This window comes from Ranitomeya imitator, chromosome 1, assembly GCF_032444005.1.
Source record: "Ranitomeya imitator isolate aRanImi1 chromosome 1, aRanImi1.pri, whole genome shotgun sequence".
NCBI lineage: Eukaryota > Metazoa > Chordata > Amphibia > Anura > Dendrobatidae > Ranitomeya > Ranitomeya imitator.
Genome location: NC_091282.1, coordinates 1,163,425,819 through 1,163,440,063, shown reverse-complemented (window position 1 = coordinate 1,163,440,063; position 14,245 = coordinate 1,163,425,819). Strand labels below are relative to the sequence as shown.

The window sequence follows — 14,245 nt, the reverse complement described above, 5'->3', positions numbered from 1 at the left end:
TAAGGGACCCAATCTTAAGGATACGAGCATGTTTGTAGGTACATATGTAAATGCTGAAAGATAGTGACTTTGTGCCACCACGACCCACAGAGGTATTGTAGACATCTCATACTACATTCGGAATGGCTTTTGCAGCGCCCCAGGGTCCTGGTCGTTGCAGTAATATTCTCCTCTGGGTGGGGGGGGGGTGGAGTGATGTTACGTTTGGAGGCAATAAAGGAGAACTCTTTACCAGGTAACACCAACATACAACACATTTCATACTCCAGTCCACCAGGGGGAGCTATGCTCCTATTAGGGCACTCTTCACAATTAGGTAAAACTGGTGGCCTGGAGAGGAAGTTAGGCAGTTGCTGGCTGAGCTTCGGCTCAGGTAGTTGGTCCCTGACAGGGGGGGGATCCTGTCAGAGGCCCAGAATGAAGGACAGGGAGCTGCGCCTGCCCCACGTGCGGCAGTTCCTAAGGAAGGACAGGAACAGAGAACTGTCTTGTAGAGAGTGAGAAAGAAGTCATAGCAAAAGGAGTGGAAACCAGAAGTTCTGCCCTGCACAGGACAGCTAATTTCAAGTTACTGATCCACCCCATATCCAGGAGGCAAGGTGGCACCCACGAGAGGCCAGGGCGTGCTAGAGTCCCTGTAAAAAGCCTCAGGTCACCGGTCGTACGGGTTGTCCTATCCATCTGGGGGACAGAGAGACATAACATCTAGAACATCTACAACAGTTGTGAGGACCTTATGAGAAGCTCAGCGGTAAGGTTCTACAGCACCCATGCACTAGAGGAAGGCTACTGATTTCCACCTGGATAAGGGGACTCTGGATTTGCCTCCAAACCGGCTGGACTCTTCCTGCCCTGTGATCTGGTGCTCTGGACTGTGGATACTGAAGTCTACAGTAAAAAGGTAAAGAGACTGCAACCTTGTGTCCTCGTTCTTCACTGCGCCTCACACCATCCACACTCTGGGAAGCCCTGGTGACATACTTCACCTGTGGGAAGGTATACCATCTAGCTGCCATAACATCACCCCAGTGGACCCCTAAGCAGCGTTGGTCACCCTGACCGAGTACCACAGGTGGCGTCACGAAGATTATCCCTTTAAGGACCTTTCCCCTTTACAACGGACCTCCCGAGGGCACGGACTGGGTCAGCCACCGTGACATCCCCCTTGAATGACCCGGTACCGAGTACCCCACAGCCCTACACGGGGGCGATCCACTTTGACCTTGGGAATACCCACTACTTACTATGGTGGAATCTCCCGCCATGATCCGTGCTGGTGACCGGTTATGGCCTTCCAAGCCAAGTCATACAACTGTCACACACACCCACTTCCAGGGAGGAACTCGCATGTGGTCAACTTCCAAAACTTTGGTCAGTAAATTGTCACATTAACAAATAAATCACAAGTGGTGCCTGCAGCTTTCAAAGGCCACCAACACGCCTGTAACCTACTGCTGATCTGCACAGCGCTGGATGAGGACGCCATTGTCAGGGTAAATCGTTCTAGACATTAAGTCTGACCAGCTAATGGTGCATTGATGGAGAAAGCAAAAGTGTAACGTAAAAGAGTATGCAAACATAAGTGATAGTATCTCACGTTGGATAGTGCTTTACATGCTGCCGTCTCCTCTTCTCTAGGTCTCCATTTGTGAATGGCTCAAAGGTCTTGATGAGGCCGCTGTGTTCACCATTTGATGCAAGGGGAAAAGGAAGGATTGTGACTACATCTAAAAACAAAACATCAGTGAACATTATAAATCTCACGTGGTAAAAAAAAAAAAAAAAAAAAAAAAAATCTATATAATTTCAAAATAAGCACAAATGTATAAAGAATGCATTATTATTAAGCAAATGTAATAATGCAAATGTCACTCATGTACCAAAATCCATGATCTAGTTTGGTCTAGGAAGACCATGTCACATGGGCATGTGTATTTTTTGTTAACACTTAGCAAGTAACCTAAATTAGTACAAATAAAACATGTCAGCCCATGGTTCCCTCCTATAGCTCGAATGACAAAAAAAAAAAAAAAAATGCAAATGTTAATGGTTTCAGAGAACGGTGACCTAATCATTTTCTTTTTATTTACACATTTGTCATTGCCAACTCAGTTTGTTTTTTTTTTTTAACCAAACTCAGTCCATTTTGATTTTTTTTTTTTATTTGTTAAAGTTAAAGTTGTTTAGAATCAGTCCTCCAACTTCTTTCCTAAAGTATGATGTAGTAAGATGTGCCAGATTCACTAAGTGCATGCTTCCCAATACATTTGGCACAGAAAAATCACAGCAACTAGGAGTCACTACTGAGCATGTACATAAAGTGCAGCACAGATTCATCTCAACTATAAGCCGAGATCCTTAGATCAGGAATAGAACAGACATTTATAGGACATTTCATAACTTTCCAACTTTCCCAAGTTCTTATTAAAAACTTTACAGCAGACCCTGCATTGTACTACTGGACCCAAGGTATTATATACAGTGGGGCAAAAAAGTATTTAGTCAGTCAGCAATAGTGCAAGTTCCACCACTTAAAAAGATGAGAGGTGTCTGTAATTTACATCATAGGTAGACCTCAACTATGGGAGACAAACTGAGAAAAAAAAAAATCCAGAAAATCACATTGTCTTTTTTTTTAACAATTTATTTGCATATTATGGTGGAAAATAAGTATTTGGTCAGAAACAAACAATCAAGATTTCTGGCTCTCACAGACCTGTAACTTCTCCTTTAAGAGTCTCCTCTTTCCTCCACTCATTACCTGTAGTAATGGCACCTGTTTAAACTTGTTATCAGTATAAAAAGACACCTGTGCACACCCTCAAACAGTCTGACTCCAAACTACACTATGGTGAAGACCAAAGAGCTGTCAAAGGACACCAGAAACAAAATTGTAGCCCTGCACCAGGCTGGGAAGACTGAATCTGCAATAGCCAACCAGCTTGGAGTGAAGAAATCAACAGTGGGAGCAATAATTAGAAAATGGAAGACATACAAGACCACTGATAATCTCCCTCGATCTGGGGCTCCACGCAAAATCCCACCCCGTGGGGTCAGAATGATCACAAGAACGGTGAGCAAAAATCCCAGAACCACGCGGGGGGACTTAGTGAATGAACTGCAGAGAGCTGGGACCAATGTAACAAGGCCTACCATAAGTAACACACTACGCCACCATGGACTCAGATCCTGCAGTGCCAGACGTGTCCCACTGCTTAAGCCAGTACATGTCCGGGCCCGTCTGAAGTTTGCTAGAGAGCATTTGAATGATCCAGAGGAGTTTTGGGAGAATGTCCTATGGTCTGATGAAACCAAACTGGAACTGTTTGGTAGAAACACAACTTGTCGTGTTTGGAGGAAAAAGAATACTGAGTTGCATCCATCAAACACCATACCTACTGTAAAGCATGGTGGTGGAAACATCATGCTTTGGGGCTGTTTCTCTGCAATGGGGCCAGGACGACTGATCCGGGTACATGAAAGAATGAATGGGGCCATGTATCGTGAGATTTTGAGTGCAAACCTCCTTCCATCAGCAAGGGCATTGAAGATGAAACGTGGCTGGGTCTTTCAACATGACAATGATCCAAAGCACACCGCCAGGGCAACGAAGGAGTGGCTTCGTAAGAAGCATTTCAAGGTCCTGGAGTGGCCTAGCCAGTCTCCAGATCTCAACCCTATAGAAAACCTTTGGAGGGAGTTGAAAGTCCGTGTTGCCAAGCGAAAAGCCAAAAACATCACTGCTCTAGAGGAGATCTGCATGGAGGAATGGGCCAACATACCAACAACAGTGTGTGGCAACCTTGTGAAGACTTACAGAAAACGTTTGACCTCTGTCATTGCCAACAAAGGATATATTACAAAGTATTGAGATGAAATTTTGTTTCTGACCAAATACTTATTTTCCACCATAATATGCAAATAAAATGTTAAAAAACAGACAATGTGATTTTCTGGATTTTTTTTTTCTCAGTTTGTCTCCCATAGTTGAGGTCTACCTATGATGTAAATTACAGACGCCTCTCATCTTTTTAAGTGGTGGAACTTGCACTATTGCTGACTGACTAAATACTTTTTTGCCCCACTGTACCTTAGGAGTTTTATACGGACTCCACCAAAATGGACCCGGACTCAGGCTTCACAGCCCTGTTTCAATCTATGCCTGCTATTGGGAAGGATGTTATCACATATCTTCACATATTATGTGGTAGGGTACAATAGCAGTAAAAGTAATTACCGTAGGGGTTTTCAAGCATTTAACATTAATGTACTCTTAATAGGCAAAATAAAAATCATGATTTGTGTCTGTACCAAAGTAAAAGGGTGCCTTAATTCTCTGAATCAAGGAGGTCCTGAGTTTTAGATCCCTATTAGCCACAGGCTGATGGATAAAGGGGTATTCCCATCTCCAAAATCCTATTCAAATACAGTATGTAGTAGGTGTAATAGTAACAACATTAGCAAATACCTCCAATTAGAAATGAAGTATAGTTCTTCTGATTTGCTACGTTGCCTACCCCATGTGCAGAGCATTGCACTGGCTTTGGTATCCATGGTTGTGACCACTAAGAACCGTCACTATATGAGTGGTCGTAGCAATGAATACCTAAACTCCTACAACGTCCTGCACATGGGCTAAACAGAGCGCACCAGAGGGACCAAACTACATTTCTAATTGGGAGGAATTTGCTAATATTACTACAAGATATTTGGATAGGATCCTGAAGACAGGACTACCTCTTTGACAACATGCCAGTAATGTTATAAGTTGGAAAACACATTTAAGACCCATTTATTACATAATTATAGCAAAGCCTACACTGTATGAATTCAGCCTAAGGATATGTGCACACAACATCTTACAGGAAGATTCCACCTGAGATTCTACTGAAATCCACTTGAAAAATGGGTGCAAAACTTTGTCAGAAAGAAAGTTGTTGGCACACACCCTAACACTCGGCAGCGCAAGTGTCTTCAGACATTATACCCATCTACAAGACCGTGGATTACGTGTTGATCGGTGGTGGTCCGACTGGCGGGATCCGCACCAATTGGCAGAACTTTTCTCCCTGTTAGAATGGAGCGGCCGTGTGCATGTGGGTCTGTCCCTTTACTCAATGCCGCACTCTCTCTGGCACCCCATAATCTATGTGACAGAAAAACTATTCAATCACCCAATGAATTAGTGTTTTGCCCCATAGAGAATGAATGGAGTGCCGGTGGGGCATCCAACTTGTTACTCATTATGTAATAGGGATGGTATCCCATTGGGGATAAAAATTCCCTGATCTGCTTATCACAGCAGTCAGGTCCCCACCAATCAACAGACAATCGCTTTTATCGCCTTCTTTGGTGTGTGTTAACCTTATGGTGTGACATCGCTTTATTGAGAACAGTCCGGCCACGTGTTACGGTCATCACCCCCTGTAGTGACCAGTGAATCAGTGTCTGGGTGCATCGATGCCCTTCCAGACCAGACCAATGCTGTCGAAATATGCTAAAGACGGTAAGAAGAGGTTTTAGCGCCGATAGAAACTATTCTTTGGGCCATGTTAGACTTGATTGGGATGAAGGAATAGGGCTATAGATGGTGTAAGGGTGGTTTGGATGTCTCGGGGGTCCTGACAGGTTCCTATTGTTTTGTGCAGTTAATAAATACTTCACGTCAGACGTAATATACCTGATTCCACTGGACACACAAGTATTGCTTTTTCTTTCAACCTTCTCAAAAGACCAGAAATCCATGACACGCAGATGGGAGGATCCTTGTATGGTCGCTGGTGAGGAGGATGAATGTCCAGTACTCTGTAGGCCTTGGCTGCGGCATAGAAGAAGGTTTCACTGTGTCTGACCTCTGTTTCCAGACTGTGCACGACCCAGGCCCTAACCACCGCATAGTATATATCTATAGAGTCCTCCCTGTAGACCATGCAGCTTGGGAACTTCAGTCTGACCGTCCGCCTCTGAAGCTGATGGAGATTTCCCTCATTTCTCCATCGTTTCTTGATCACTACAATCCCAGTTCTAAATTCTGAGGAAGCCACAACGTCCACATACACCGTGCAAGGATCGGAGCACAGGTACTCCACAGAAAGATCTGCATTGGCAAGTGTTTTTGGCAAATCCTCAATAGCTACATAGTCTTTGTTATTCAAGTATTGTTCCGGGTGTTTGGTTACTGATGTTGTCTCCTTAGTGTAGCAGAAAAATGGAACCTGTAGAAAGAGGAAATCATCAATCTCTCGGACATTGCAGTGACGTATTTTCATGTAATATACAGCATTGGCAAACAGGAGGAGATATTTGCATATAAGTGCGTTATGTTGACAGTTACTAGAAATTGTTCAAAATGCATCTAAATTTAGACCGAAGTTATAATCCTCATGGTGCCCATTTAATTTCTAATAATTAAGCAATACCAGTGCCTCACCTGTCTTCAGGTTGTGTGTGGTATTGCAGCTTTGTCCTATTTTCCACAATACCAGATATAAGCTGTGTGTTACTCACCTGGTTCTTGCTGAGAGTCCAGGTACTAGACAACCTTGCTTCCCTTCTCATTTAACAATGGTTCACGTCTTCTGCATCAGACCCGGCTGGTTTAGGCCCTCAAATTCCATTTTTGCAGGACAACCGAGACATCCAGTATCGTAACTTAAAGCTAAATATCTAAAAGGGCCTCCAACTTTGACATGTCTTTGATAATATGGGTCTTCACAAATTGGTTGAAGGGACCTTTTGTACACTCCAGGCTCAGATACAACTGGAAACTATATGGTTATACTCCTGAAGGCAACCAAACCCATAAGTGGCCTGGTGGACCAACTAAGGGTACTCAGGCTTCTGTGCTTGGTCTGATTTTGTTCCATGCCTGGCAATTTATTGCACTATCATTTACTAGTTTTTGACTTGATCCTGACCTCAGTCTTGTTCCTGTCGAATTGTTGTCTGGTTCCTGTGTGGATCCATTCCAGGAATTGACTGCTGGCCTGTAGCCTGATTAAGACCCTCACATTTTGGCTCATTGCATCCCGATTACTTATTCTGGTACATTTGGCTATATTCCTGACTTCACTTCAGCACATCGGACAACGATCAGAAGAAAGTAAAATGGGAGTCTGTACAGAAAAGAACATACTGCCTTATAGGAGTTAAAGGAACTGTATGTATTTATGTATGTATGTATGTATGTATGTATGTAAATATATAAACATTCTTAAACTCAGTTTTTGTGTTGAATGTATTGAAATTTTTTTTTATTTTATTTTTTTTATACTTCACATCACAATCTGTATTCAAAACAAATTAGAAATCTTGCAATTTTCACACTGGCCACAAGGGTCACTAGACCAGGGCCAAGAGGTCCAGCTGGCGTGCTGAGTGGTCACACTTCTCGCGTCTCTGCTCAGCGCCCCATATGGATGTAGAGGAGATGAGCATTGTCATGGAACCTCATTATAGATTGGCGAGCAGGTGATGATTACTTCGATTTTTGTTTTATTTTTAGGTTAATAAATGGGTAAAAGAGGGTCGAGGAGTGCATTTTTTAATTAAAAAGACTTTTCTGTGTGTGTCTTTATTGATTTTGACCATGGAGTTATTAATGGGGTGTCTGATAGACACCTCTCCATTACCAACCCCTGGGCTTGATGTCAACGGACAAAACAGCTGACAATCCCAAAATTATTCCACTTAACCAACGCATCAGGGCAAGTGGCAAGAGCTGAGGCCAAGCGTCAGAAATGGCACATCTAGTTGATGCAATATTTCTGGGGTGGTTGAGGGCCCCTTCCCAGCTGATTAATATCAGCCCCCTGCGCCTATTTAGCCTTTGCTGGTTATTAAAAATAGGGGGACCCCACAACGTTTTTCTTTATTTTGGGTCCTTTAATAAAAAAAAATAAATAAAAAAACAGTAAAGGCTACACAGACAGCTGGGAGTAGTTAGTAATAAGCTGGAAAGATCCATGGATAGTGGCCCCTTCCCAAAACACCAGCCCCAGCAGTCTGAATTCCCTCACCTGCTTAGTAAAAAACAAAGGGGATACCATGCCATTTTTTGCTATAAAAATGTATTTAAGGCTGGGTCACACTTGCGAGTTCAGCGCGATTCTCTCGCATCAAGTCCCAGCACTGGCACCGGCACTCAGGACAGGAGCGTGCGGCTGCATAGAAATACATGCAACATACGCTTCGGTCCCGAGTGCCCGTTGCAGTGCCGGGTATTGATGCGAGATTTTCTCGCATTGAACTCGCAAGTGTGCCCCCGGCCTAACAGGTTAAAAAAAAAAAAAAAAAAAAAAAAGGCTAAAAACACCCTTTGGTGCCACATGCAATCCAATAAAGGGTGCTAGTCTATTATACAGTATGTAAGGGGCTTGTGACATTAGCATTAAATATCTATCCTATTTATTATATTTCTATATACAAGATTTATTTTTTTTATTTATTTTTTTTTTTACTTAGAAAAATAGCTTTACATGACAGTATATTAAAGCTAATGTTAAAAGCACTCTGCATATGGATGTCATACGGATGCTACTTGGTAAAAATCCCCTTGTACTCGCATAACACCTACTTTTCAGGATCATCATTGGAGTGATTTTATTTGTGCTGATGCATGTGAGCCCCTTCTGTTCTTTCAGGAAGAGTTTTCAGAAAGTTCATCACAGGCATGATTTACAATGACAGGTCCAACACAAAAACCCGATGTAAACAGTAGGTTATTTTCTGATGGTATATTCTCTTTAACCCCAATCAAGGCAGTATGAGGTTTCAAATATAGATCATAATTAAAAGAAAAAAAAATCCTCAAAACTTGTATACAATACATTTAATATAAAATCCTGGTTTAAACTGCATCTCATTTTGTGGTGACATTCCCTAAACAGGGACATCATGTAGTCTCCACACCTCCGTGTAGCCAATGCTAAACCCACTGCAGCTCAGAGGATCATGAGGCCTGGTGGCCGCAGACAGAACACACTGGACTCATGAACGCCATCACTCTTTAGCTGGATTCATATAAGGCTCATTTTAGTATCTGGATTGTACAGCCATTTTCAAAGTAAATACACCAGCCTCATCAGGTCTCAGATCCATTTAATAATGCATGTGATTTGCATTTTGAAGCCTGCTGACTATTCCATTTCAACACATTTCCTGTTTTTAACGTCTTTGAGGTAGAAATCAGGACAGTCCCTTAAAGTAACAGAAATTCTCTAAATAGCAGCACCAGAAATCTGCAAGTGCTGCATGCTGTAGATAAGCCCCTGATGCCGGTGGGATTACCTCACCCGCGATTTTCGGGGTGACAGGTTCCCTTTAAAGGGGTTGGCAGACACCAGGCACCCCCCATACGATCAGCTATTTATTGCCTCTTCACATCTGATAAAAACCTGTCTGTTTTTCTTGGATGTGCCCAGAAAGTAGTGGGTGCTAAATACACAAGAGGTGACGTGTTTCTATTATACTTTTCCTCTGATTGTTCCACTCGTGGTTTTGGCGGTAAAATACTGAGGTAAAATACTGAGGTAAAATACTGAGGTAAAATACTGAGGTAAAATACTGAGGTAAAATACTGAGGTAAAATACTGAGGTAAAATACTGAGGTAAAATACTGAGGTAAAATACTGAGGTAAAATACTGACCGTGTGAACGTGGTGTTAAGTTACTTCCATTTATTTAACTGAATTTTTATCTCTTTTCGGTGTCATGTTTGAAGTAAAGCTGCTTTGTTTTTCATTCTTCCTGGTTATCTGGCTTTGACAGAACGTTATTCAAATAGCCATATGTGGATTATATTCATTTTTGATGTGGGGAAATGCAGTAAAAATTCATGTGTATTTTATCTGTGAATTTTTCTTAATCTAATGCAAGTCTATGGGGAAAATCTGCACAGCAAGGCTAGCGTACCCACAAGAGAAATTGTCATGTTGCGGAATTTAAACACTCACCACAGGTCAATGTATACACAGAGTTAAAAAAAAAAAACCACCCACACATAATGAGATTTCTTTAAATCCCATCCGCTTTGCAGGAGATGTTGCATTTTTGACACAACAAAAATATACCGTATCAAGAACTCATTGTGGGAACGTAGCGGAAGGCTGGAGACACGCAGTTTGTCTACATTTTTTTTTTCGCAATTCAAAAGTAAAAGTGATTTAAGGCCACGTTCACATGGTCAGAATTTCATATCAATATTTGTGAGCTAAAACCACAAGTGGAACAATCAGAAGAAAAGAATAATAGAAACATATGCACCACTTCTGTATTTATCACCCACTCCTGGTTTGGGCTTAAGTATTGGATCAAATATTCAATGTGTGAAGGCTTTTACTCAAAATTGCATGGATGGAAAAAACAAAAAAAAACACGACAGGTGTAAGCAATGGATTTTTGCTGCAGATTATCACATTTGTGATTTTGCATTTTTTTCTTTTTTTACAATTTGTTACTTTTGCAAGGCCATGTTCCCACAGTTTTTGGTGATTTTGGTGATTTTTCTAATGCTGCATATTTTCAGAAAGATGCAAGTAACCTCTACTACTTACTGGGTGTAAAAAAAATCTGTAACATCAAAAACTCACCAAATGCTCATTATGGAAACGCATCCTAACAAGCATTTTTCTGAGGTTTTTGAAGTCCTTCAGAAAAGAATGGAGAAAAAGACCAAAACAAATGCTGCACCTAGGAGCATGCGGTTACCAAAAAGCCCCAAATTTTTAGAAACCATGGTTTGTAATGCATTTATACATTTGAAATAATTTTGAGCAGGAGAGGAAAAAACCCCCAAAAGGATTACGCATTCTCAGACGGCGAATCTAACCTAAAGATGAAGGCGTTCTCCATTACTATATTAGAGATTTACAACGAGACTTACAAGCCACATATCCTGCATGGGATTAGCAAATTGTTCAGATTTTATTGGATTCACCACCAGTTAAGAGGAATACTGTGAGGGCATAGGAGCGCCATTACCTTGACATTAGTAAACACGCCGGCTTTCATGGTTCTCATGTGAAGGACTAATTGAAGAGTAGTAATAACAGGGATTTGAATTCCCACCGCTTGAAGGATTAGGAGCCAAGATGTGGGAAAGGAAGACGTGCTCTGAACAATCCGAGATTCAGATATTAGCTACAAAGTCACCTGTATGATGAACATGTCTGCAATACTCCTGGATAATATGTAGTGCAAAAACAATTGATCAAATATAAATACATGTTGCAAAAATAGTTTAGTATCTGGACTAATGCTTTTCTACAGGCTTACAAGATCTGGGTAGGACGACATCTGCGAGGAGTTTGTATGTTCTCCCACATTCCAGAGACATACTTATAGGGAATCTAGATTGTGAGCCCCTATGGGGACAGTGATGATAATGTCTGTATCTGTAAAGTGCTGTGGAATTAATAACGCTATATAGGCGAGAAAAAAAAAATAGTAATAATAATCTTCAATCTGAAGTTCTCCAGCTGTTTAGAAGCTACATTTCCCAGGATGGTTGGAGTTGGACAGCTGAAAGCCACTGATCAATGGCTGAAAACTAACAACATGATAATACAAATAATTATATAAATATCCTTGTAGATCCAGTGTAGATATTTGGGCCAAGGTATGACACGCCGTGATCAGTGGAACCGGTTGTTACATAGCATATATTGGGGTAATGACTCTCGTAGACACAGTGTATAGAGAAGACAACACTCAAGTCAGTGAGATATAACAGATGTAGAGACACAAGGAAGGGCAAGGGGCAGTGTGCCAGCCTGACCATAGAGGGTGAATAAAGCCTGGCAGTCCTCACCATGCAGAGCAGCAGAATACAGGGGGCACCCAGCATGTGGGTCCAGTGGGGCATTCTTCCTCCCCGTCCTCGTCGTCTTGTGCTGCGGGGTGGGGCTGCCAGGTGGAAGCACAGGAATACCTGTGTCTATGGGCAGGTGCTGCTGATCCTCCCTCCTGTCTCGCCCCCGCCTTCTCAGGTAATCTCATTAGATCCACGTCTGCACTGGTGACTTATTTATAGAGCACTGATCTATAGGGGGCAGCCATTGTATAGGCGATCTGTACGTGTACAAAATGGATCTGGCAGTAGAAATCTCTTTGGATCCATTTGCTTATGTGGTCTCAGGCTGGGGGGCTTTGGGAGGTGCACAGGTTGCAGCTGTATATCAGAGGAGACCACAGTGCTAGGAATGGTGTGATGTGCTATCAGGATAAGCGCTCGTTCACACACCTTGTTTTCTGGTATAAGGCTACTTTCACACTTCCGTCTTTTCAGATCCGTTGCATTGCGTCGTTTTGGGGAAAAAACGGATCCTGCAAATGTGCCCGCAGGATCCATTTTTTCCCATAGACTTGTATTAGCGACGGATGACCACACGTTGCATCCGTCGTGCAACGGATCCGTCGTGTTTGGCGGACCATCGTCTGGAAAAAACGTTCAATGCAACGTTTTTTGTCTGCATTGGGAAAACGTGTCGCGACGGATCCTGCGGCATACGTCGTTGACTAGAATTGAAGCCTATGGACGCAGGATCCGTCGTGACACGTCGTATGACGGAATCCAGCGCTGGAATCCTTTTTTTACACTGAGCATGCTCAGAATCAGGAATTTGTAGCCAATTGGCCAGACAGGCCCCAAATCTATATAAACCTGGCCTGGGGCGTCACCCCCAAAGGTGCCAGCAAGACTCCTGCCAGCCTAAAGACAGCCAGCCAGTGAATATATTGGTTTCCCTATTTTCCAGTAGCCAATCACATTTGGCAGACTCCCATTTTTAGGCATGGAAAACGGATCTGTCAAAAAAAACGGATGAAACGGATGGTAAAAACGGATGCAACGAATCCAGTTTTTCGAAGGAACCGTCTAGCAGATCCGTCGAAATACTGGATGTGTTGCATCCGTTTTTCACTATTTTTGACGCATCTGGCGATACGTCGAGTCGACGCATTGTGACGGATTCAAAAAAACAGAAGTGTGAAAGTAGCCTTAGTTCTATGCACGGTTATCACCCATCTAGTCCAGCCTACGGAGTCGATCACATTATCCGTGTATTATTGCAGACTGAGTGCTCCGCACAAGATCAGGGAGATAAAATCAATTTTGATTTAAGTCGCAGATCAAACTCACCAATGCAAGTCTATGGGCCCGTCAAAAAAAAAAATCAGACCGTCCTCGGATGCCACCTGCGTGGAGTGTATTTTTCACAGACTGTTTTGAGAAATCTCCAGTTTTTCAGGTTTTTTTTTTTTTCACCAGAGAAAAATTGATGGAACTTGGAAAAAAACTTTGATGGTAAGAATCAAACTCTGATGAACCGTGGGCCTCATTCACACATCCGTGTTCGTTTTCCTTTCACAGACGCAACGTGTCCCCATTATGTATATTGTGCAAAACCCTGTAGAATTGGAGTAACTATGAACCACCAAGAGTAAAAACAACCATTAATTGAAAAGAATAAAACTATTACCATTAAGAACATAACGTGTCAAATAAGGAGGGAAAAAGGTGGGGAGCATCTATCATAATAACAACGCGCGATCGCTATGTGCCAGGGGTGGAACAGAAAGAGGGGACTGCAGATAAAGGGGAGGTGTTGAAAAAGCTACACAGTAAGGCCGGGCTCACACATGCGAGAAATATGGCCGAGTCTCGCATTTTAATACCCGGCATTACTGCCGTCACTCAGGAGCGGAGCGTGCGGCTCCATGTATTGCTATGCGGCTGCACGCTCCACTCCTGAGTGACGGCGGCAATGCCGGGTATTAACATGCGAGACTCGGCCATATTTCTCGCATGTGTGAGCCCGGCCTAAACGCGCGTCGAGGTGTGCTGTTGGGCCATCTTGATCCTCCCCTATTATGAGTAAGTAGCATTATCTGCAATCCCCTCCTTCTGTTCCATTCTATATCAGAATGGCGGCACCCAGTAATCTAAGTGACACATCGCTGGAATTAGGGTCTCTTTCCCTACATTATGCGGGTCTCAGAAAAAGTTGCAGAAACCTGCTGACGGATTCCATTTAAAGGGATATTCAAGTCCAGTCTGCATTCAGTCTATTTGACGGCAGCCCACCAACCTATGAGCGTGTGTGATGGACGCACTGTTATACTTCTCGTCAAGTGACCCCCACGTATGCGGTTTGCGCACTTGCCAGCTGGTCTCATTCGGCTTCACAACAGATAAAGCGCATTCAGGGGCGTAACTACAATAGGTGCAGGGGCTGCAATCGTATCG

The 14,245-nt window shown here is 42.8% G+C and overlaps 1 protein-coding gene across 1 annotated transcript in view; it reads right to left on the bottom strand.

The window, feature by feature from the left end:
* Positions 1 to 11,928, bottom strand: part of SEL1L3 (SEL1L family member 3) — a 77,885-nt gene extending 65,957 nt beyond the window's left edge. Inside the window, exons 1-3 of the mRNA XM_069744643.1 lie at positions 11,810 to 11,928; positions 5,681 to 6,215; positions 1,598 to 1,727 (exon numbers count right to left, since the gene is read on the bottom strand). Of these exons, the coding sequence (XP_069600744.1) occupies positions 1,598 to 1,727; positions 5,681 to 6,215; positions 11,810 to 11,863 (719 nt within the window). The 5' untranslated portion in view covers positions 11,864 to 11,928. The remainder of the gene's footprint in view (positions 1 to 1,597; positions 1,728 to 5,680; positions 6,216 to 11,809) is intronic.
* Positions 11,929 to 14,245: the final 2,317 nt, after the last annotated feature.